This window comes from Mirounga leonina, unplaced genomic scaffold, assembly GCF_011800145.1.
Source record: "Mirounga leonina isolate KUSES-001 unplaced genomic scaffold, KU_Mleo_1.0 Mir_101664, whole genome shotgun sequence".
Classification (NCBI taxonomy): Eukaryota; Metazoa; Chordata; class Mammalia; order Carnivora; family Phocidae; genus Mirounga; species Mirounga leonina.
The window spans coordinates 22,440,439-22,466,242 of record NW_023270175.1 but is presented as its reverse complement, the minus strand read 5'-3'; the positions used below and the strand labels follow the sequence as shown (position 1 = coordinate 22,466,242).

General features: G+C 39.7%; 1 protein-coding gene across 1 annotated transcript in view; it reads left to right on the top strand.

The window, feature by feature from the left end:
• Positions 1 to 21,393, top strand: part of MBNL3 (muscleblind like splicing regulator 3) — a 104,529-nt gene extending 83,136 nt beyond the window's left edge. The window contains exons 4-9 of the mRNA XM_035008760.1: positions 5,798 to 5,989; positions 7,080 to 7,316; positions 10,379 to 10,529; positions 14,943 to 15,037; positions 16,016 to 16,089; positions 17,879 to 21,393. Of these exons, the coding sequence (XP_034864651.1) occupies positions 5,798 to 5,989; positions 7,080 to 7,316; positions 10,379 to 10,529; positions 14,943 to 15,037; positions 16,016 to 16,072 (732 nt within the window). The 3' untranslated portion in view covers positions 16,073 to 16,089; positions 17,879 to 21,393. The remainder of the gene's footprint in view (positions 1 to 5,797; positions 5,990 to 7,079; positions 7,317 to 10,378; positions 10,530 to 14,942; positions 15,038 to 16,015; positions 16,090 to 17,878) is intronic.
• The last annotated feature ends 4,411 nt before the right edge of the window (positions 21,394 to 25,804 follow it).

Here is a 25,804-nt window from a genome sequence, read left to right as displayed (position 1 = left end):
GATCCCTGATTGTTTCTTTTGTACTGTGATGTTTGAATTGGATTTTTCTAACTGGTAAACCTAAAAGTAATCAATGGCTTAGGAATCGCTTTTCATTCAACTCAGTAAATATTTATTGAGCATCTACTCTGTGCCAGACATTTAAGAAGGTAAGAGGTAGATAAAAAGATAAACTAGAAACCGTCTCTACCCTCAAGGAATGTATGATCTAACAATAGTAAGATGGTGAATTAATGTTCTTGTGATCCTCTTAATTTCTGATTTCTACCTGATCTTCTGTATTTTTTTTAATAGCTTAGGGCTTTTCTTTTTTTTCCTCTGTAGAGTTATCTATTAGCCATGCAAGGTTTTGCTTTGATTTGTGTTGTTGTTTTGGTGGTGGTGGTGGTGGTGGAGATTTGTTGAACTGTTGATAATCATAACCTTTAGCATCCATTTATTCTGGACTCACATGGAAATGTTTATAGTCTGCAGGCTTCTTGCAGCTTCTTTGCTTTTCTCAGCTCTTGTCACCCCCCCTCCATATTTTGTTCAGTACCCTTTGTTAAAATTGGGTAACACTTGATTTTCCTTTCCTAGTGGAATACTAGTTAATTGTCGCTATTATTACACAGTGGTTCACAAACAAATAATTTTTAGGCCAGTCCTTGTTCACTTTTCAGGAACAGTCAAAATTGCCTTGCCCATCTAAAGAAGAAGTCATTTGCCCTCTTGCCAAATTCTTCCCTGTAGTGACCATGTGGTCTAGACTATGCAGATCTGTGTTTAGGCACTCCGTTGTAAGTGCTGGCCTACTTTGCAGCTTCTCTTCTACCAAATATGGGCAGATCCAAACCTGACGTGTCCTCCCTTGCACGCTGTGTTTTATACCTTTCACACTCACAGTCATCTATTGATCCTTTGCCTACCTGCCTACCTTAGGTGCTTCCTCTTACTTGGAAACTTCTGTGATTAAGGTCAGAAAAGCCAGACCTAGATGAGGACAACTCTTCACTTTTGACCCTTGAATTTATTTATTTTTTTCCTAGCTCTCTCTTGGGCCACAGTGACTTATTCATTAACAAGTATGGTTAGAACATAAACACCACTATCAGCTTGCATCTGTTTATAAAGTTAAGTCTCTATTATTAAGGGACCAATTAACCAGTCTGGAGGTTCCACGGGCCTCCTGCAATGTGCCTTTTGGCCACCTCAGTCCCTGCAGAACATCACTCGGAGAGTGTGGAGATGACCAAGCAAAAACTCTGAAACAAAGATTATTCAGTTGAGCTCCACGTGAAGTTAGTCAAGTCTGGGGGAAACGAAAATTATACATTTCAGTGTGCTTGGGGATTATCTAAGGACAGAAATTCAAATGGTGACAGTGAGCGGAGCTTCCTTTTATACTATATAAATGCTTGTCAATGAGCAATAAAATGTAGGTATTATGAGTGCTAGTAAAAGTTAGGAGTGTTATTTTTCTGGTATTAAAATCGAGTCAACAAATCGTTACCAAATGTTTGCCGTCCTATAAAAGAAAATGTTTGGTCGTCCACCTCTAGACAGGAGCTCAGAGAGAGAAGGCCTCAATTATGTTGACTGCAGGCCAGGATTAGCCTCAGTGACTTAAAGTATTTTGCATTCATCCGACAATAATTGTAACTGACCTTGAATTTTACTGAAGTAGCTACGAATAGATCTAAGCTGTTGGGGAGACACAAAGATTGCTTTAGCATAGCATTTCACTTCTATTTCTTTATACTAGTTTGCGGGATAACCCATCTTAAATAATAAGTTAACATTCCTAAAATGTATGTGTAAACTAGAGATACTTATTTCAGGCATTCAGGCATAGTTTTTTATTAAGATGTTTCAGAATCCTTTAAGACCCAATATGTGCTGGCTCCTAAATTTTTACCTTTACAAGAGTCCATCTATCTTCCCATTCTTAATCACTGTGTAGTTATTGTTGTATAAAGAAATAGTTAAGAATCCTAATTTTAGTTCAATTAAAAAATATTTTAGTGAATACTGTAGTATTGGTTTCTAACACCAAATCTTTTCAACTTGCAGAATCTTGCTATAAGTATTAGATTTCTATATATTCACATATAAGATTAGTGCTTTACTCCAGAAACTGATGGGAGTGCTTTGTTCTTTAGAATCCTCTAGAATGAGGGTCAGCAATGGTTTCTGTAAATGATGAAATAGTAAATATTTTAGGCTTCGTGGGACAAGAGGCAAAGTTGAGGATACTATCTACAACTTTTCGTTAATACAGGTCTCCTGATGAGCACAGTGGAATTTATTTAGGGATGCTAAAATATGAATTTCATATACTTTTCATGTATTATGAAATATTCCTCTTTTACTTTTTTTCAACCCCTTAAAAATGTAGAAACCAGGGCGCCTGGGTGGCTCAGATGGTTAAGCGTCTGCCTTTGGCTCAGGTCATGATCCCAGGGTCCTGGGATCAAGTCCCGCATCGGGCTCCCTGCTCAGCGGGGAGCCTGCTTCTCCCTCTGCCTCTCTCTCTCTCTGTCTCTTATGAATAAATAAAACCTTTAAAAAAAAAAAATGTAGAAACCATTGTCACCGTCTGGCCATGCAAAAGCAGGCTGGCCAAGTCTGGCTCAGGGGCTGGAGTTTGCCAATCCTTACCCTAGAACATAAGCTCTTAGACAGTGGATAGTCCAGAGCCCTGCACCAGTGGTGAATTCTGCGAGGGCTTTGAACTTCCTGAGGAAGTTCCATAGACCAGAGTCCACAGCTTTCCAAGAAGTCCAGGATTAAGGACGATTAGGGGCCACCATCCTAGAGACAATCAGTGACTTTTAGGTACCGTGCAGTCACTCCTGGGAATTCCTACCTAGTAACTAATACTATTAGAGACACTGGGGGTAAATAATTGTCTAGATGATCTGGTTATTCATGAATCGGTTGTCTCCTGTTGGCTTTATAAGACTCAGAGGAAGCTGAAATTCCACACCTCTAGTTTTCAGAGGGAAAACCTCATATTTTCAAATATTTAGTAAAAGTAATTTAGGTTCAGGTGAATATCTGAAACATATTTTAAGTGTCCAGACTGTTTCAGGCTGTAAGTAGAAATCAGATTCAACCTGCTAGGAACTTTTCTCTTTAAAAGGTTCTTTACCCCACAGGTGGGTTCTTGTTAACTCCACTGCCATGAAGGACTACAGCAGAGGTATAGGCAGGATGAAAGTTGCTTATTAAAACTGAATGTGTGAGCTTGCAGGCTGCCTAACAGGTGGCTGTTAGCCAAAGCTAAGCCCTTGAATGTTCAAATTCATGAAATGGAATAGTGACCCTGGGGCAGAAGTGGTGGTGGGAAAACCAAAAATGTGCATTTGAAAGTAAATAAGGGGGAGCCCGGGTGGCTCAGTCAGTTAAGCATCTGCCTTCAGCTCAGGTCATGATCCTGGGGTCCTGGGATCCAGCCTCAGGGCGGGCTCTGCGCTCAGCAGGGAGTCTGCTTGAGGATTCTCTCTCCCTCTCCCTCTGCCCCTCCCCCTGGCTCGAGTTTTCTCTCTCGCTCCCACTCTCTCTCAAATACATAAATGAATCTTTTTTTAAAATTCAGTAGTTTTGGGGGCTCCTGGGTGGTTCAGTCATTAAGCATCTGCCTTCGGCTCTGGTCGTGATCCCAGGGTTCTGGGATCGAGCCCCACATCGGGCTCCCTGCTCGGCGGGGAGCCTGCTTCTCCCTCTCCCACTCCCCCTTGCTTGTGTTCCCTCTCTCGCTGTCTCTCTCTCTCTCTCTGTCAAAAAATAAATAAAATCTTAAAAAAATAATAAAAATAAATAAAAAATTCAGTAGTTTTTAAAGAGAATCATAATAATGGTTCTCACATTTATAAAAGGCAAAAAGCAAAACGTATCCAGGAGAAATAGTGTGGTGACTTCAGTGAGAAATTTACTATGAATGTCAGAGAGAAAAGAGAATTAGAACAGAGTACTATTGTGTGGTTCAAATACAGAGTTTTACCATGAGAGATTCTTGCTGATTTTTGAGACAGCCATGAATCCTCAAGTTGATAAAGCGTGCCTTATCATGGAAGCATGCCTGGGTAGTTGTTTCCAAGAGATTTCCATCTCATTCTATAAAATAATATCACATCAGCTAATTCCTGGAGCTTCGTATCTCATTTGATGAGATATGCCCTTATAGCTTTATATCACAGTGCCTCGCTGGGCTGGGGCAGCCCTAGACAGCTAGTCCTCCAACGTTAAAGCACCTTCCCTGACTGCACCATCAACTTTCCAGGTACCTGGTGTTTCCAGTGTTGAGGGTCCAAGTTCTTTCTGTCCTTCCTAATACACCAATTAGCTACTTTGATAAAATCATCTATGGTCCAGTGCAAATCGGGAAGCCCCTTCCTTCCAAGTCGGCATGTGGTTTTTTTTAATGGGCTTCATGGAGAAGGTGTGCAGGTGAAAATCTCAAGTCAGACCAGGGGGTGGGTGGGTGAATATATATAGCCCCTCACTTCGTACTCCACAGCCTCCCATTCTACCTGCATATAGAGCTGTTCCTATTTGTGTGATTTAGCAGAACGTATGGGTACAGCTTGATGGTGCAGAAGATTCATTCTTTAGCGAAAGACATAAAAAGAAAGCAGGAGAGAACTCACGGCATTAGCAACACACCGTGAGACTCCACCAGGTATACATCAGTGCACTAACAACCTTATAGAGTCCCTGCTAGAAATGTACCACATTTAGCCGTGGTTTGTCCTTAATTTGTTCAGTGCTTACATTTCTTTTTAAACTTTATCATTGATTCTATCAGTCATTCACTAAGAATGGGGTACTGTAGTGGAGACAAGAGAACTATCAAAGAAATTAGAACCACACTGAGAGGAAAAGACACCCACTTTGGAACAAGCTGGAAAATAACATATAAACTGATAAATTACATGGTTACAGATAATAAAGGCAATACATATATCAAGCTCTTTGAGATCGGGACTTTTGCAAGATAGAAAAACCCATGGGAGCCCTTTCCATTGCTCCTGCTTTCCTTTACAAGCTGTGCTCTAGTTGATACACCTTAAAATCCTGTCATCTTATTTCTTCCTGCCTAACAGGGATCCTTGGAGCATTTTTTAGGGCTCCTTTTGGACTGTGGATATCATCTGGCCCCCTAGGTAAAGATGAGGCTGGGCAAGTCAGATTCATTTGTGAAGTAGAACCCCTAATTTAAAAAAAAAAATGACCATACCCATCTCATTTTGGGTGGACAGCAAGAAGTTGTTAGAACTCTCACTTTTCTTTAATCTACCCCTTTCTTCCACACTCCTTGCTGTCTTCCGTAATGGAGAGTGGGCCCAAAAGAGAAGTAAGTTGTTGATAGGGTTGGTGGGAACTTCAGCAGGCTAGAACCGGGCAGTGCTAATAGGAAAGAAGAAGGAATGGGGAACAAAGGGGCTTTCAGGAGAACCTGAAGTCGGCCTGCAAGGCACATTGCCTGTATATATGATATCGTCCGTGGCATGGTTTTTAGGTTAAAAACAGAAGCGCAAGAGAAGACACATTTCAAAGACATTCCATCAATGAGATTTAATGTGGCTAATTCATGACTCAAAATTGTGTGCCTGGTTTGATCAGTTTACCAATAAATTTGTTACTCAATGAGATTTGTTGGTTTAAAGCAACTCCTGTGTGGTAATTAATATGAGACTAAAAATCAATCGGTAAATTTGGACATGACTTAGGCTTTTTGAAAGAGTGTGTCCTTGTGTAATAGTAGTAAGAATCTATTTACCTCTAATACCTTTTTTCTCTTTTAAACATACAGACTTCTTTTCCTGTGAATCCGTCACTTGCAGCTAATCCTGCAATGGCTTTCAATCCTTACTTACCTCATCCTGGGATGGGCCTGGTTCCCGCTGAACTTGTACCGAATGCACCTGTTCTGATTCCTGGAAACCCGCCTCTCGCATTGCCAGCAGCTGCTGGTCCCAAACTGATGCGTTCGGATAAACTGGAGGTACTGGTGTAGAACTATGTAAATACCTATAGGGTAGCTATTAACCGCATGCACAAAGCAACATTCTCAGAGCCCAGGGTTTTGAATGCTTTAAACAAGGGCACCTGGATTTCTAGCTTATGGAGTACAACCTCGGGAAAACGGTAAAGGTTTTACTACTGCAGTCGCACCCTGCTGTGAAGTGCATTGATTCGGTCGTACAACAGGTCAAACAATGTCTTAGCGTGCCCAACCGCAGACTCGCTGTGGAACCCGAAGCCTGGTGGGAACGTTCCTTTTCCCCAGGCTCCCGCTTGACAGACTGCGATGAACTGTAGTGTTAATGAGTCTCAACTTGCTAGAATAATCCAACTGGGGGATGGAAAAAAAAAAAAAAAGTAGACTAACTCTCTATGAATGCAGAATGTGAAATGAGTATCATAGAATCTAAACCTTTTTCTCCATCTTAAGAATGATGGACTAGATAATAAATATCCTCCCTGCCTATGAAAAGGCAATGTAAAAGAAACTTCAAACAGCGTTTTGATTTAAGGAAGTCCTTCAGTCTTCCCTTGTTATGCTTCATAGATTGAAAGAAATAGCTAGTCCGTTTCATACAGAGTCAAAGTCATTGGCTGACTTAAATGCCTGGCAGTGTATCGTAATAGAATCTGATTGTACACGTAGCTCAGTCGTGAGCCACGATTTTGCTGGGGAAAACTGCATGGCTGTGTGATAAAGACTCATCTTGGAGTCGAGCAAAACAGCCGCCTCTTGCAAATTTGGCTAATTACACTTCAGGCTGTGAATTAACTGGAAGATTATTAAGTGGTTTTCCACAATACTTTTAAGCACTTTGATTTCAACGTAAGGAAGACAGACAACTTTGCTTCGGAGGGAGTAGAGTATTTTTCCCTTGGACTAGAAATGTCTGTGTTTACACCTCACACTGAATATGGATTTACCTTATCCTTCAGCTTTTTAGGTTTTTCCTAAATAGATGACAAAATCATGTAGACTACTGCTCTTGCATTTGCTGGCGAAATAAATAAAAGCTAATCACCTTCCAGGCATCAATGTGATGTGTGTTTTTGTTTTGTTTTAATTTAAGGTTTGCCGAGAATTCCAGCGTGGAAATTGTACCCGTGGGGAAAACGATTGTCGCTATGCTCACCCCACGGATGTTTCCATGATTGAGGCAAGTGATAATACCGTGACAATCTGCATGGATTACATCAAGGGGCGATGCACCCGGGAGAAATGCCGGTACTTTCATCCTCCTGCACACTTGCAAGCCAAACTCAGGGCAGCTCATCACCAGATGAACCATTCAGCTTCCGCCACTGTGGTAAGTAAGAAGGAACCAGGTGTTGTGGACCGTTGCGGGGTAAATGATAGTATATCCCCCAGCTTGTCCAATATCCTTGTAACCATAATCTTGGATAGTCATGAATGGATCTTACTCTGAATAGCCAGGGTTATAAGCTGGAAAAGAGAGAACCTATTTATTCTGCTTCATTCACTGAAATTTTGTCAAGATAATCGTTTCAAAGCTTTACTAACGATTTTCATTGACCGTGCTTTTTTCCCCATCTTTAGAGGAAGGCTACATTATGTAATTTAAACAGGAAATTATTTTTGAGTGGTTTTTGATAGCCTGACTAATCCTAATAACCTACAAAGGCAGAAAGTTACCTCTCGGCCCCATGAGCCACCTTCATGGACACTGTGCTAGTAAGGTAGGAGGTCGGGAAAATATACGCACAGCACTCCAGTGTGATGGGTTGAGAAATAGGAATTAGTGTTACTTAAATTGGTCATAGCTATCAGTGACTTTGATAAGCGACTTGCAATTTCTTTTTTGACGTGGGCCTTTCCTCGTGTCATAGGGTAGAATAATCCCAATAAGGGAGCAAACCCTGAGGAAACCTCATGATCCCGAATCCCATGACAGGAACTTACCACTTCCTAAACGAGATGCATTTATTTTCAAACATCCCTATTTGTGAAGAAGGTTTCCCTCACATTGAGTCGCAATCTACCTTGCTATCACTGGAACTTAACACTAATTTCATTACACAAAATAAGTCAGTCCCTATTCCATAGGAGTGGGGCTCTCGTGTCTTTTTTTTCTAAGGCAAGTACTCCAAATTTCTCCAAACTTTTCCCAAGGAGTATAGATGGAAGGACACAGCACCAATTCTCCCTTGATCTGGAAATCAGTCTGTTGATGAATTTTAAAAAGACTTCACCAAGTGGTTTTGGTCTTAAATTCTTTTGAATGAAGGGATTTTAAGCTACAGAAATAGCAAGGTCTCCAAAATGTTCAGTGCAGATTTTAAACCTCCAATTCTTTGATCACTTCTGTTGGTGGCATAGAGTTTAGGAGCAGTGTGGGTCTATAATAGAGAGGAGGAATACAGTAGGCCCCCTAAAAAGAAAGGTTCTCACATGCCTGAGATATACAAGGAATGGCTTGTTTATGCCATTGAACACCTGTTCCGTGCTCAGTCATGGGGCCTTCATATGTATGTGTCCATTTCTCATGACTTGGCTGTGTTTGGTAGAAGACATATAAGTCAGCCCCAAATTTCCATGTAGAGAGTTAACTATTTGTTATCTGGTAGGCCTTCATTTGGTACTTGTGAGTATCAATATAAAATTCCTTTCTGAGTAACTGATCAGAGCAGGATCTTAGCAGGAAGGTCAGATTGGCCACCAGAATTGGTTCAAGGTAAGATCAAATAAAGGAGGCTTCTTGAAGAAATGTAAGCTTTCTGGAATACTACTCAGCCATCAAAAAAAAAAATGAAATCTTGCCATTTGCAACGACGTGGATGGAACTAGAGGGTATTATGCTAAGCAAAATAAGTCAATCAGAGAAAGACAATTATCATATGATCTCACTCATATGTGGAATTTAAGAAACAAAACAGGATCATAGGGGAAGAGAGGAAAAAATAAAACAAGACGAAATCAGAGAGGGAGACAAACCATGAGAGACTGTTAACTCTAGAAAACAAACTGAGGGTTGCTGGAGGGGAGGAGCGTGGAGGGATGGGCTAACTGGGTGATGGACATTAAGGAGGGCACATGATGGAATGAGCCCTCCTTAAATAAGACTGATGAATCACTGACCTCTACCTCTGAAACCAATAATACATTATATGTTAATTGAATTTAAGGTTTAAAAATAAATTTAAAAAATAAATAAAAGAAGCTAGACATAAAAAAGAAAGAAATGTAAGCTTTCTGTATTTTTAAAGATTCAGAGTTGAAATGCTTTGTAAAAAAGTTTTTTTGTTTTTTTTTGTTTTTTTTACCTTCTTCATGTTCATGTGCGTAGCTCAGCTTGACTTCACTGAAAGCAGTTTGTATGCATTTAAAAGCAAAAGACGCGAAGGGTAAATATTTAGTTCCCAAAGGAAAATAGAGATACCTTTAGACTTTGTGATCCACAGGAAAAAGGAGGTCATGGCTTGCCCCCTTTTTGGCATGTGGAATGCTAGTCACTCAACACAAGTGTTCCTATCTCCTTAAGAGTTTGGAGCATGCCTAATTCTTGTCACTGGGACATGTTTTTTTAAGTCACATGTAATTTGCTGACCAAAAAAAAAAAAAAATGTAAAAAGTCATGTCAAACTTCTCCAGTGAATCTGATCCAGGAGCAAATCTGAGTATTATAAGCACAGTGGGATTTTGAAAGAAGTGTAGACATGAAAGAAGGATTTTAAATTCTAATGCATTTTAGAATTAAACCTGACAAGGACTTAATGAAGCCAGTGATACATCCTGAAATGCACAGCGAGCACCTGTAAATGAGAATTGCACGCATTTTGCTGTCTATGTTATCTGGATGAGGCGGGTGGTGGGGAAGAAAAGAATTTGCTTTTCCCTCACACGTTAGTTGGGAGAAGCACAGTTATGGATTTGGACCTGAAGTCCTTCTAGAATTTAGATTTTGTTTTATGGAACTACAGTATCATCTGTTTTATCACCATCACCATTGATCTCCTAGATCCATGTTGAAATTTTAGCTGGCCAAAATCCCTTTCCTGCTCTATCTGTTGCTTCTGCCCATCTCATTGTAATAGATTCATGGATGAACATCCCCGAGATGTTAATTTTAAATGATTATTTGCTGTTAAGCTTGAGGTCACATCTTGCTCAAGTGAGGAGGCCCCTTTTTATTGGCCTAGATGAGTGAAGTTGAAAATCAGGGTTTTTTTTTTTCCCTGTGTGTGTATTTCCCGTTTGGGATTAAGTACTCATCTAGTCAATTGCTCAGTGGATAGGCTGCCCTGGCGAAGGGTTCCCGGGCCACACTATCCAACTGCTGCCTGCTTGCTTTGAGAACATTTTTTACTTTCTCTGGTGCTATTTATTAATCCCTCCCTCCCTCCCTCACAGGCCCTCCAGCCTGGTATGCTTCAGCTGAGACCAAAGAGATCAGCACTTGAAAAGACCAATGGTGCCACTCCGGTCTTTAACCCCAGCGTTTTCCACTGCCAGCAGGCTCTGGCTAACCTGCAGCTCCCGCAGCCAGCATTTATCCCTGCAGGTGAGAACAGGCCTCTAGGCCACGCGAGTCTAGCCATGTTGTGAATGGGTACAGCGCCCACCAGCTGCCAAAGAGCTTTAATGGAGAACTGTGGACAGGGGTTTGGGTTGGAAATAAAACAAGGCTGTTAGACTTGCTCTGCCAGTCTTTCGGACCAAATGTCTCCATGATTCCTTAAAAGTAATGGTTTGAAATCAAACGAGGAAAAACTGTTGACATTTTTCTTTTTAACATTTCTTAGTTTTTGCTTCTGATGATTGTTTCACTTGATTCAGTCTCAAACTAATTCCTTGACTCTTAGGTATCCCCTGAAAAGACACTGGTCACCCTTCAAAAAAAAAAAAATGTTTCCCAGCTTCAGCATTGCAAAAATACGTCATCTGTATATCTTTGATATGCCAAAGATAGTTATAATAAACCTACCCTTGAACTTACAGTGTAGTTATAAGACAGTATAGTGTGTGTGTGTGTATATGTATATATCTCACATACTTTTAGCCTTTAACTCTTATACCAGTTAATATAAAAAATAGAGCAGGGCGCCTGGGTGGCTCAGTTGGTTAAGCGACTGCCTTCGGCTCAGGTCATGATCCTGGAGTCCCGGGATCGAGTCCCGCATCGGGCTCCCTGCTCGGCAGGGAGCCTGCTTCTCCCTCTGACCCTCCCCCCTCTCATGTGCTCTCTCTCTCTCATTCTCTCTGTCTCAAATAAATAAATAAATAAATCTTAAAAAAAAAAATAGAGCAGTTTATCATATTTTCCTGATACTATGCAGGATATTTTGTTACCTTCTACATTCAAATATATGTAATACCATAACAGTTTTGTACCAAACTGAATAGAAAATTTTGTTCAAATAAATACCACATATGAGGAGAAATACTTTTCTTCCTGTGGTTCAGTACTTTAAGAATGAGCATATATTAGGAATAAATTGAAAATACTAACCACTGGGAGTACAGTGGTTTTTGTTTTTTTGTTTTTTTGTTTTTTTTTTTTTTACCAGAATCATAAATGCCCCGGTTTGGAAACTATTATTAAATGAAACTGCTATGCTTTAAAATTAGTTTAGAGAACCTTATTGACTATATAAACGTACTAAACACATGGTATTATATACCTACACTTGAAAACACCCATTGGTTAATTGTTAAATTAATCAACTAATTAATTTAGAAAGAAGCCATAGAAAACCAATCTTTAACCACAGTAGTTCTTTATTTAAAAAAACAGAATTTTTACAATTTTTAGACTTTTTTTGCTGGCTATGGCTAATTTAAAGTCTAGATTTAGGAGCGAAATGTCAGAAGAATCCCTTTCCCCCTAATTAATAGCAAAATTAAAACCTGTTGGGCTGAGCGCCCCCTCTTGATGAAAAACCTCTTTGCTCTGTGTTCATAGTCAAGTTCACCGTTGTGAGGTGGATGAGGCTGTGGTAATAGGTGTCCAAAATAAAAATGCAATTTAAGCAAGGTAATTCCTTTAAAGAAACAATTAACGTTCAGTTTTATACCTAAGAATCCAAGAATTACTTTGATTACCTGGGTTGGGAGCTTAAAACTAAGCTGTAATTGTGAGCATGGGAGTTTACTGGATTTGCATGTGCTCATTAATTAATATTGCAAAGAATATCTTTCTAGTTAAAAATGATTTCTCTCCGTAAAGATTTAATAATGAAATCTCTCTCATTTACTTTTCACGCTTTTCTGCATGGTGTGCAGGGCCAATACTGTGCATGGCACCCACTTCAAGTGTTGGTAGGTTTTGTACAAACACTCTCAACTTTTTCTAATCCGAAAATAAGTGTTTTTCTGTCATGACTGTGAAGGAGATGAGTGATGTGGTTCATGGGCCACCAGCTTGGGAGGAAGGGGCATTTGGAAAGCGTCAGGGCACAAAGAAGAGAGAAAGCAGGCAAGGTAAAGAAGCTTGGAAGTGGTATGGTGGCCTGCCTTTGCTCTGTGGAAGGCTGAGCATATTGATGACAAAAGTTGCAAGAAGGTACTTAACTTCTCACTGCAGTTTCACCACTGTGGCTACCAGACCTTTCCCTCTCCTACGATTATAATGCAGCTATACCGTGATTAGAATAATTTATATGTACAGATATCCTAGAAAACGAGTTGCATCGCTAAGCGTAAGCAGCTTAGGGTACTTCATCCCCAGTAGGAAGAAAATAAGAGAATTCTGCACTTTTGTATCTTAAAACTGATATTTGTAGCACTCTTTGGACATTTTCTGAAGAGTGAAGATTTAATAGGATGCTGTCTGTTTCACATCTCTGTCATTGTGGAAAGACAACAGTGCTATGCTCTTGAGTCCTAGGTGATCGCCCCTGGGGCCAAATACTGACCCTGCCATTTCTCTCCTTTCATCCTAAAAATTGCAGCTGAACTATTTTGAAACATTTCCTTAGCCAGCCAGAATGGGCAGTTTTCTTCTTAGCTTTACACCTGTTGCTTTCTAACGTGTAATTCATAAAGTATAACAAAACAGTTCTTGCCCCCCTTCCCCCACCAAAGTTATCCACAAGATCTAAATCATTCTATGTTGACAAGGAATGAGTTAGGCAAAGCTAGAGCCTTCTGTAGTGTTCTGGGATGAATTCTGTAGTGTCCTGGGAGGAAATGCCAGGAGCATGGGAACCAGGCACAACAGAATCCTTTCAGAATGACTCTTTGGGGATATGTGATTCTTAACAATCACTTACCCGCCGATCCTTTAATCAGTCACCAATACAATCTGGTAGCCACCTCAAGACCATTTTTACGTCACTAACATTGAAGAAGACAAGAAAGTTGACTTGTTTCCATTGTAGGAGTTCTCAGTTCCTCCAGTCCATGGGCACAGACCAGGGGAAAACAGCTCCATTTGATACAGGGAGGAATTGTCCCACCGCACACCCCCCACCCCACCATGTCCTATCAATCCAGTGCTTTTCATCCTTTTTGAGAGTTTGCCATAGCCTGACCTCCGTCCTATTGGTTGACCAGAGTAGATGCAGAACCCAAAAGGGACAAACAGGTTTACTGAAATAAAACAAAAGGTCAAAATGACACACAGTAGTAGCACTCACGAATATAGCAGGGGGTGACCCCTGGCCTCGGAGGTGGGGCCTCCGTTATGGAGGGATCGGCTGTCCCCTGTAGGAAGTAAAACATGTCCACTGATACTAACAGGAGCATCACACGCGTATGATTAGAACAGACTTCTGCAAGTTGGTGAAATGTGTAGGAATGCAAACTGCATGCCTCAGTGGCACTGTGCTCCGAAAGGGCAAGCAAGAGTGTTCTTAGAATCGACAAGTGATACACTAAGGGATGTCTATAGGTAACGGGTTACTGGAGATACGCTTAAGGGGTAACTACAGGACTTCTGTTAATCACCACTTGGGGTACATTTGTGGTTTCTGTGACATTGTATATATTGATTTTCCTCTCTCCAGGCCATTTACTTTCTCTGTAGACATTCAGAAAATCTGAACTCAGTGGATGTAGACATAAATTATTATATATGCATGCTCGCCATTCACGCCGTACCATTCACACATTAATTCCTTAGTTTGCTTTCCAAAATGAGCTAGAAATGAGAAAAGCATCCCAAAAGCTTTTAAAATGAGACAGAAACTAGACAAGGCAAAAAGAGAACATCCTGAGAGAGACGTGACAGCTGCTAACCCTACAGTCGTCGCTTCAATAATTGCGATGAAGACAAGATTTTGTCGGGTGTTTACTAGGAAGCCCCCCATGTGTTTGTTTGACAGACAGCGTAGATTTCCAAGGGATTTGCCAGAGGTGTACTTAAAAACCTGCATGCACAATCCACTGTGTTCTTCATATCTTCTCCCCCACCACGTACCCACCAATCGAACTGCCTTTTTTTTTTTTTCCACATGTAGATCAGGTAAGTATACCTGTAACTGTCTCTATGCACGTGCCAAGCTAGTGATGATACTCAGGTCTCTCAGTTAGCGAACCCAAGCACCAATTCACATTTCCCCACTCACATTTCAACTGTGCATCCCAGTCACCTGCTTGACGAGGCATTCCAATAGGTAGCCTTGGTAAAATCAGCTTTTGTTCTATGCGCTCATCGTAGCCCCTTCCGAAAATTCGGCCTTTTAAGTCAGCTATGTAATGGGATTCTGCTAAACAACTAGCTGTTGAGAGTGATGCCGTGTTCCTTAATGGTAACTATAATGGGCTTTCCCCTTTTCTCTTTTTAAATTTTTTCCCCCTTCCACGCTGTGTTGCTTTGCGCTGTGATTGCATGTTGCACCCCGGTGTGTCCATTACGATGATGTCCCATGGCTTCTTGCTGTGCTACCTACCCGCCCCGTCCCATCGTTTTCTGTCATGGTTGCGTAAATTCTCCACCCTCCCGTGTGTTGCTTCCGTGGTTGCCTACTGAAAGTGCCCATGATGCACGGCGCAGCTCCCACCACTGTGTCTGCAGCACCAACACCTGCCACCAGCGTCCCCTTCGCTGCAACAGCTACAGGCAATCAGGTTTGGCCGTTTATTTTACCTGTTCAGACGTAGAGAACTACCGTGTGTTGCTAAGGCACAGTATATGCCTTTGGGATTGGCGAGAGACACTGAGCCGTACTCCTGGGTGTTTCTTAAGCAGTCGTCACACTTAGAATTTTTGTTCTTGGGTATCTTCTGGATGGGTGTATCTGCCACCCATCCTGAGGTGAATCAGCAGTTTTCTCAGTTTCAATCAGTTCCCGGAGGTCACTCTTCCTATGCTATCTTCACGATTGCTGCTGTCACACCAATCCTCAAACACATATACTAAGTACTCCTTAAATACTTCCTCATTGGTCAAGAGAAGAATCTATTTTATTTTCCTACCATTGTTTCAGTTATTGCCTTTGAACTTGCCCTTGGTACTATCGTCACCTTTTACCTTCAGATCTGCTGGAAAGAAAGCCAAACAGCACACTTCTTTCCAGGGCACAGATATCCTTATCATTAGCCCGTGATGACGTCAGCACTGTCACACTGACACTCCGACACTCGGTGACACTCAGTGATGACATCAGAGATCTCACACGGACCTTAGATGTGCCTGTGTTGTTGTGATTTTCATTTGCGTTAGGTATTTGCAGGTGGAGTCCAAGACAGATTTTAAATTGGGGGAGAGTCTCGAAATTGTCATGAGATACATAGAACAATCATCGTGTAACGTGAGGGCTGTTTTGCCTTACTGAGGTGGTAACCATGCTTCCAGCCTGCACGTCCCACAGCTGCTTCAATTACAAGTGATAACCACACAGCACGTAGAGCATTAATCCACTGGGGGAATAAGCCACATTCTAATCTGTGCTTTGCAAAATTAACCATTAGTGGATATGGTTAATATGTCTCATTTTTTTCTGTGAAATTGATTTGCTTTTTAATTGCCATGTCCAAACAGTGAACAAAATAAATGGGATTCTCTCAAGAAACTATTTTAATCTAAAATCTTTTTTACTACTATAGATACCCCCATTATCAGTAGATGAACTGAATAGCAGCATGTTTGTTTCACAGATGTAGAAGTTACCAGTAGAACAGTAAGTTTCTTTAAGTATTAATATGAATAATATTTATAGATGATATCTTTTATATTTACACAATTGCATTTGCTAAAGGCTTTGGTAAATATTTTCATTACTAGGCATTGCTTATAACGTAGAGCTTGAGTTAAGCATTCCAAATTTTCCAAATTGAAATGTGGAGAGCAAATATGCAATTTTTTCTATGAAAAAATGACAGCCAGTACTGTGTTTTCCCAATGAGCTTGCAAATTCTGAAATGTTTTCCTGTTAGGAGTGTGAGTTGTCAGCCCAAGGCACAGATCACTTTTGAATATTAATTCTTTAACACTTTTCTAGCTTTGTTTTTCTGTTGTTGAAGTAAAGCAAAGTAATTTTGTCACAGTCTGACTACAATGAATATCTTAAAGGCAGTCAGCAATATACTTCTCCCGTGATATCGTACAAGATCGTGCTTTTTACACTCTGCCATTTTGTGTTGCTTCCATGTAAATCTATCAGAATTGTTCCAGCTGTTTTGAATTTTGAGTGATATAATTTAGTAATATAATCATTATTTTCATTCAAATCGTGGCTTTTTTAAAAAAAAAAAAAAATTGTTGTTGTTGGATTCCCGTTACCCCACCCCCCACCCCTTTGATCTCCCATTTGCCCCATCCAGAGCCAGACTTAGCTCACACTTAATTTGAGGAGTCCTTCACTTGGAAAATGTGACTTTTCAAGCCACTTAAGATTACAGGGTATCTTAATTAATTACTGGTAGGGACTTATTAGACAAGAAGTGTACGAATTCTGAATTGCATATATTAGTCATTGAAAGTTTGAGGTTCTCACGACTGGAGTGTTTCATTTAATTGACGGAGGTGATGGTTCTGTTCTCTTGGTGAACTAGTTCCCCAGAACCTGGCCCAGAACGCGAACTCTGTCCTGGACCGAGCCTGTGGCTTGACTGCACATTAGACCATTAGACAAACAAGTCCCTTCGATCATAAGGAATGTTTTACAAAGGCACCTTTGAGTATGTGGAATAACGGAAGTAGCTGTAAATTGTAATTGTTTTCAGGCGAATCCTTTGGGATGGTGGCAACTTGGGATTAGCATCAAACGTGAGAATATAGGTTTTGCAAATACCTGCCTGATTCTCATGGGCTGCTTTACAATAAAGTAAACAAAAGTTGTCAAATATAATGACGAGCTTTCCAACAGCACATGTTTGAGAATCGTGATTCCTTTTTGCTAGACTCCATTAGAAAATTTAGACGTATTTAACACACCATAATCACTTCAGTGTGTGACAGATGTCGAAAATTTCTCCAAAGTTCAAGAGAGTAATTTTGTAAAATGCTATATACCTAGATTTCACACCTTGGCTATTTCTGCATGGCTCTAAACAATTCAAATAAAAAAAAGTTTAAAGTATGTTTCATATTTGCGTATTTCAAAATGGTGGGTATCGAATATGTTTTCCCAATATATGTTGAAGGAAGTGGAGAGATGGGTGGCTGTTCAGCCACACATTCAGGCATTGTGTGGATGAAACCTTAAATGACTGAGCGCATCTCTGTCACCTTAGGGCAGTTCTGTGCACTAGCACTCAGTGAGGCCATGAACTGTCATGCCGTATGACTCTCTGTGACCCTTTCCAACAGCCCCATTTTCACAGGTGTAGGATATGAAACTCAGTGGGGAATATATTGGCAGTTCGCATACAGAACTGGCACAAGAACCAAGTATCCCGACTCCTGCTTCAATAACCCCTTAATATTTCTCACTCTTTCTCTCTCTCTCTCTTTTTTTTCCATTTCAGTTGAAATTCTGAACAACAGAGTTACAGAGTATCAAGATCTCTCCGTGAGAACCTCCATATGGCCTTTCCGTATATATTCTCATAGGTCCTCTTCTACCAATGCTACAATAAGTGTGATGCGGTCGATATATTAAACCAAACGCATATACCAACCAACAGATTCAAACAAAACCAATAAAGCATTAAGCAGTCAGTGGAGATGTTAAAACAAAACACACATAGAAAATGAATAACTAACATTTATCTTATTTGAATTAGTAGGTAGAACACGACCATAAAGTTTTGTAGTTTGTTACATTATTCTTTGTGATTTTCCAATAACCATTATGCTAAGTGAATCTCCACAGTGGACTGTTGGCTTACTGTGCATTCTTGGTGGGTAAATGTTCGTCTGTTTCAAAGTGTTACCTTACTGTTTTGTTTACACAATATAGTCTATTGGGTTGATTTAGAATGTAACAAATGTATCCAGTACCATTTTCCTCACTATTGTATTGTGGTGTGGTGTGTTGTGTTAGATTTTGACATACTATAGTGTTTTCCTCTAGATGAGTGGTGTTTGATTTCAACTAGAATATTACTAATGGGAAACAGAAATATCTGTGTTTGAAAAACATAACAGATTAATGTTAACATGCTTTCTCTCTCTTTAGAACATTTCTGTAGGTTTCTTGGGGCTGACATTCATTATAAACATGCATGTGTATAATTTGTACCTGTGGATCTGACCTTGCATAATACAATCACATGACTAGGTTTTTTTGAGGGGAGAGAGAAATAATTACCTGCAAAAAACAGGGAACTTCTGAACATATGAACTCCTAATCTCACTGCTCAAAAAGCTTGCAAAATTACAATTTACCTTTAAAGGTAAATTTCTCAGCATTTATGTGAAGAGCCCATTACATTTCTTGTGGTTCAAGGATCCTATCTCCTAGGCTGAGCATCTAAAGCTGAGCCATTTGTCAACTTCAGCTGAAGATTAGTACTTGGAGGCTTAAAAGTATGCTAATTGTAGGTTATAAATTAAACAGGGAGGTGAGGGCGTGGAGATAGTTTTTCCGTTTTAGAGGAAAGTGTGTGAGGCAATCTTGCAAAAGTCAGGGTGAAAGAAAAGTGGTTCTGAGTGAGGCCTTTCCTCCCCAAATGGATAGCCTTCTCCATTGATCACAGCTGGAGCATGAGTATAGGTTTGGAGAAACCGTGGTGGGTGAGGAGGAGGGTAGGAAGACATTTCAAGTGCGTCTTTGATTTGCTTAAAACTGCTAGGAAGGCTGTCCACAGTTGTCTTTAGCTTCAGTTCACCCGAATTTCCAGTTCCGTTGAATGTTTCAGTGAAGGAGCCAACATCTGTGTCAAGTTGCCTTTCCCAGACTTTGTTAACAACAGAGTCATATCATAACCAAGCCTTTTTTTGTTTCCTCGTTTAGATTTGTTTGTTTTTATATGTATTTGAAAACTGTAATAGGTTCTCAGCACCCTTTAGATGAGGCAGACCAGCTATGCTCCATGGAGCTGAGCTGAATTCACGTTACTAGTCCTCGTGAAATAATTGTATAACCAAGTAAAACAGTAGTTCGTATGGTAGGTGACATACCTCCTCCACTGTACTCAGTTATTAAAGTTACTATTGCTATACAGTGCTGGAACCATAAGACACTTCACATCAACCTAGGTTTAATATTTTCTACTAAATATATATTCTTTCACTGGAAGGCATACAATCAGCAAACTTAATGTTATAGCAGGTTTGTTCTCCTTCAGGAAAATGACAAGCAAAGAGAAAATGGGATTTAGGATACCTTAAGCTGGTTAGCAGCATTTGAATCATAGAACAATGGAGTTTGCACAACTTTCTCACAAGGGATGAAACTGGGGCCCGGGGCACGTGACCTGCCCACGGCTACCTACCTAATCGGTGGCAGTCAGACCCAGAAAAATCTCGTGACTTTCGGTTGTTCCTCTGTTTCTCACCGTTTATGCTTCGGCCCATTCGCGACTCCCTCCCAAAGCAGATCCATTCCGCTCAGAATACAAAAGAGCAAAATTAACTGTGCGGGAGTTGATATCCTATTGTTCTTTATGATCAATCCCAAATCACGATCATCAGTAATTTCTAAAGGGTCTTGCTTGCATCAAGACCCTGTCATCTATTAACAGTATTGCCTGGAGTTAGAGAACAAGACACGGCCAGACTTTTGCCTGTTGACTCCATGAGCCACTTAATTTCTGTTTCCCAAAATCTTAACGTTGTTAGAGAAGAAAGTAGAGTACACCTTTGTGAAATAACTTGTGTGTAGAACCCGTGCCGGCAGAGCTAATCACACAAACCCAGGAAGGATGCACCTGAGCTAGTCTGGGGTCTTCCTTAAAGGGGCTAGAGATGTCTTCAGTGCGAAATCAACTCTTTTGTGTAGTTTGACATTTTGATACAACGTATACTGTCTCATTTAACCTTTTACACTTCTGACGAAGATTTACATAGACAAGCAGCCTAGTGTACGGTGGTTTTTATGATGCTGAGAGCACTGGAAGACATCCATGATGACTTATTTTTCAGTAGGAGGTTCAGTGAAGGATATTCAGGGTAGTTGCAGTGTGGGTGCCACAATATTTGATATGGCTGGCATTTTAAAAGTTACTTTGTAAGTGAATTTAGAAGAAAGACGATTCAAAGCACTCAAGTTTTGATCAGATGCAAAAGAACGTTGACAAAAATGCAACTGTAAGATAGCACTCTTTAAACTAGTTGTGCAATGACTTATGCTGATTCTCTTTATTCAAGAAAAGAAACGAAGAAAGGAGAGTCATTAGGCTATAAATTTCCAGTTAAAAAGCCAAGTCACAAAACTAATCAGTGACTCTAAACAATAATTTACTGGATGAATTGTATATATAAAATTCTAACCACTTGTGATTCTTAGTTGACTTTTTATAAGCTTTGTATTTTACAAGGGCTTCTATTCTTATTTATCCAAAATTATTGTTTTTGTCCATTTCTCTCAGCCTTTTGCAAAAATAGGCAAGAGTACTGAAACTTGGATAAAACAGGTCAGGTATACAGAGAAAATAATCTAAAAGTTATCTGTTAAGAGGGTTTTAGTAGTATCAAAAAAAAATTTTTTTTAAGGCACTATGTGAACAGAAGTATATTTTAAAGAGGGATTAAGATGAAATTAAAACCAAATGGATTCATAAAATTGCTATTTAAATACAGTATTTACTTTTGCAATTGGAGCATGATTCTCTAACCAGCTGTTGCACTTCATCTCACTTGACTAGAGTCTTAATTTGTAGTTCATTGTCATGTGAAAAGTCATCTTCTCCCTCCTCCATCAACCTTTGCCATCTGTTTTTGAACATGCGAAAGCACTTTGATCTTGCCGTTAAGTGTTGTCCTGCACCGCGGGGCTGTGTTCACTAAGGTTCCGATTTATTTTAGTCTGTAGGGTAGGCTGTAATGCACAGAATGATTAGAAACTGGAATCCTCTTTCTTTTTGTCTCTTCTCCATTTCTACACACACTGAAATAGAAGTAGGGAAATAGGCCCTCCCAGTTGTGTTGAATAGATGTAGGAAGATAGTGGCCTCATTGTTCATTTTACCAGTGCCCGTCGAAGGCACCAGAATGAATAGTATCTAAAAGAGTATCACAACTTTTTTTGCAAACTTAGTTGGTAGCGTCATCAAACTGTAGATAATAATTGCAGACATAGTTTCTGAGCACCAAGTCCCTCATTGGTGCCAGGTTTTCATTTTTCTGTTTAGTTTTTAAGGTTTTTATTATACTACATTTTTATATCTCTAAGTCACTAACGAATTTAACTTTGCAGGAGAGTTAGAGAAAAGATTAAGATTTTACTACATGTACTCAACCCACCTAGATAGGTTCTAAACTGACACCGAAGCATGACAAGATATAGATTATAGTCCATAAATATTCTTTACAGTTCACAGTTTAAGAACAAACTTAACTTTATATACAAATAATAATTTTTAACTAATTATATTTAGTTGTTGCTTTAGCAACAAAACTACAACATGGCTACCTTTAGACACGTGTTTTCTTTTGTGTGATAATTTTACTCATTAACTATACATGGTTTTTGACAGTATGAGCATGTAGAAGGTGCGGCTCAAAACTCAGAGAACAGATCTGGCTGAATTTTTCTTTAATCCCAAATTGCCATGCGAAAGCTGAATTTGTGTCCTTATATGACTTTTTGATCAAAAAGTTTACAACACATGGATTCTAGAGTCAGGCTCTTTAGCTTGTAGAATTTGTTGTGTGGATAGGGTTATTCCACAGTATTTCGACTTCAAAACACGATTATTGCATTTCTCATCTATTATCTGACCTTTTTTTCATAACATTACTTATTCCAAATTACGCTATGCAGGAGGCATAGCTGTCAGTACAGAAATTCTCTTTTCTTGATTTATATACCCAGCCCAACACATCCAGATGAGGATTAAAGAATGATGGACCCGTATTTTGGAATGAATTCGTATTTGTAAAACCATGCATAAAGATACTGTGGAATGACCCCTTAACAGTGTTTGAGAGACATATGCTGCAGTTAACTGATGGTCTCAGTTAGGGTGCGACTGTGTGAGACACACCTTTTTTGCACTTATGTACATAGTCCATGAACGCTATGCTTGGAACTTTTGTTTTTTAAATATAAGAAATCTGTGATAATAGCGAAAAAGTTAGTAAGATAGAGTTATTTCTAAGGCCTTGAGAAGGAGGGGGGTTTTGCTAGAAGACTTAATTAAAGCACGATGTTGCTTTGCTGTTGGGGAGGCTTTCTGGTTTGCTACAGTTCACCAAAAGAAAAGACTGGTAACAGGTAACAGGTCACCTTCAGCTAACAGCACTGACCAAGAGTGAGAAAGTCCTTTCATCTTTTACAGTAGCAAGGATTATTGGCTTTTTAGATTAATCTCCATTGTAAACACACACACACAAGACAGGTTTCTGGCAAAGGTTTTTCTTTTTCAATGGTTGCAAGCAGTGAAGTACCCTGTAGGTTGCAAGATGGGTAGATCCATTTTGATCAACTTAGATTTCATCTTTCCCAGAAAATTACTGATGGAGAGGTATCCGTTCCATCAGTTAATATCCACTTAAGTGACAAAGTGTTAACGTTCACCACTACTTCTCCTTTAAAATTCAGATCCCAAAACCCAATTGGCAACCATTGAAAGACTTCATTTTATAGCTAAGTACGGCCAGCACAGGCATTTCGTTCGCTCCAAAGAAAGAAAAAAAAAATGCCCCTCGCACAACTTTATAAATGGCTTTAATCTTACCTTATACCTGTTCAGTGGAAGCTGTTCTCTGACTTGCCTTTACCAGATTAGGAAGTGCTTCACGGTGCCATACAGCCTCCCACTGGTTTAACTAAACAGAAGAGAACCAGCCCAAATCTCACATAGGTAGGAGCTGCAATCAGACCATCTCGGTCCATTTTAGCTCCCCGATCCCCTACCTCCCATTCCCCCATCTAACTTTTTGTTGCCTCCAGGCAATGGGGTTAGAAAGGTGTGAGGATAGATCACCATGGGTATTTTGGGTCCTTCACATCCTGGGGTGTGTCGCCCCTGCCTTGGAGAAGGAACCCATCCTGGGATCGGGGGACTGGTATTAGTATTGCTACCCATCTTGCTGGTTCTCCCTTACAGAGGGAGGAAAACAAGCCAAAGCCAGAAAGCAATCCAAGCCTTACAGTTGTCCAATAGCTCAGGGCCAGCTGGTTAGAAATTTCTCTCTTTCCCCCCGCCCCACCCCTTCAGCCCTTAATCACTTAGAGTCAGCTCTACAACTGACAGCCTGACCATCTGACCAGCGTTTCCACTGGTACAAAATGTAAGCATTCATGCATTCTCTAGTTAGGGACTCCAACTTCCACCTCATCACCAACCTGTTTTCCCAACTTACCCTGCGTTCTTGTGTTGACATTTCCCGGTGAAGCTATAAGCAACAAGAATATATTTTCATAAGGTCAAGAGAAATATACAATTTTAAGTGAAGAAGAATCATCTATAAAATAGTAAGAAGGAACCTAGAAGCATCACAAAAGATAATTAATAGATGGCATGTTGCCCATGCTGACCGCCATTGGGTCACGCTCTTCGGAGCTGAAACACAGCAGCTGTGTTTCAGTGAGTCAGATTAGAGAAAGAAGCATAACAAAATGTGAATGACTTGAGGCCCCAAAGGGACCTCTGCCATGAAACCCAGGAAAGGGCTTAGTTTGACTAGTTCATACAGTTTCTAGCCCCTCCACTTGGCCTTGCCTGGGAAAGAACCACCCATTAATACTCCAAAGCAGGATGATTCCAGAGAAATTTTATCTTTAAATAGAACCCATCCTCAATAATAGTAGACCAAAAAGGGGAAAAAAAATCTATCACTCTAAGTCCCAACTATTTGAAGGTATTGCAAAAATTCTCACTAGTCACCTTCTACATCATAGGAATTTTTTTTGAAAAGTACCTCTGTAACAAGACCTAAATAAAAGTAACCCCACTTTAGGCCATGCTCTTTTCTCCCAAAACACACAACCTAAAGATTTATCTGTCATAGAAGTGCATGGTTGCAAAGCTTTATTCCTGTATGCAGATGCTATCTGTTCATGACCGAAGCCAAATGACTCTGTGGCCATGTCTTCTGTGTCTAGCAGTTGAGAGAATGATGCGACCGCCCTATTGCTGGGCTCTGGGGTTGCCCTTTTCGAAATAACTTTCCTTTTATTATTGTTGTTGCTGCTTTAGTTGTTAGCAAATGAACCATTTGTTATCATACCCCCAAATTACAATCGTTTAAATTTTAAGAAAAGATGTTCCTAAATGCACTTTTTTTTTTTTAAGGGCTAACTGTGCGTTTATATAACAACAATCCAGTATAATGTAGAAAATGAAGCACAAATTTGGGACAAAAGAATGTCAATTTAAAAATACCTGTAGATAAGAAAATTATTAGCCATGTGCAACAATTATAGATTTAAATAATGACCATGATATTTCACAGATGAAAACTCATATTTTGCCTCCAAAATGCCATAGTTCATTCCCTCAACTGCTATCAATAGGGTAGATGCTTTGATTTTTTTTTTCCATTTTCCCCCCCAAGTTATAGTGCTGTACTGCTTGTTTATGTTTAGAAGTGTGCATTATGTAAGTCATTTTTGTATGCTACTTCTGTGTTGTTTATTTTTTGGTTCTTTTAATAAAATGCATAAATTTCATGGTTCTGTCTTTTTTTATGAATCCATATTCACACATTAGGAGTTTACTTAAAAGCTATTCCTGTTCTAGTATATTAATCCTAATATTTAGTAATTCTAATATAAAATTTAAATTTATGATTTGGTCCCAAGTTCTATTTCATATATAGAAGAAATTTATTTCCAAATATACCTGCAGTATTATGAATTATATAGATAATACACTCATTGTATTAGATGTATTATTTCTCTGATATTGAAGTTACTAACACAAGAAAGGCACATTTGTATTTTAGTAAAAAAAAAAAACTAAACATTTTGAGATAATGCTTACTGGCTTCTATCATGCTTCAGAAATTCTGAGGCATTTCCTAAGATACGTTATTAGAAGTTCGTATTTTCCAGTTACTCGTTTCTATCTTGCATCTTCAGTGGAACATATGAAACCAGTGTTGTTCATTCTGTTGCTTTTTTTCAAGATGGGCATCAACAGTTTCATAACAATGAGATGCATGAATTTTTCCATCACGTTTTCTCTCACTTAAAATTGCTTTTCTCCAACAAATGGCACTGGAATAAAAAGATAATTTTTGTTCTTTAAGAAAGCAAAATGTAACTCGGTAATACTTTATTGTCGGATTTCTAAATACTTAAAAAGCACTAGTTGGGAACTTCACATTGGCCACCGTTTGGT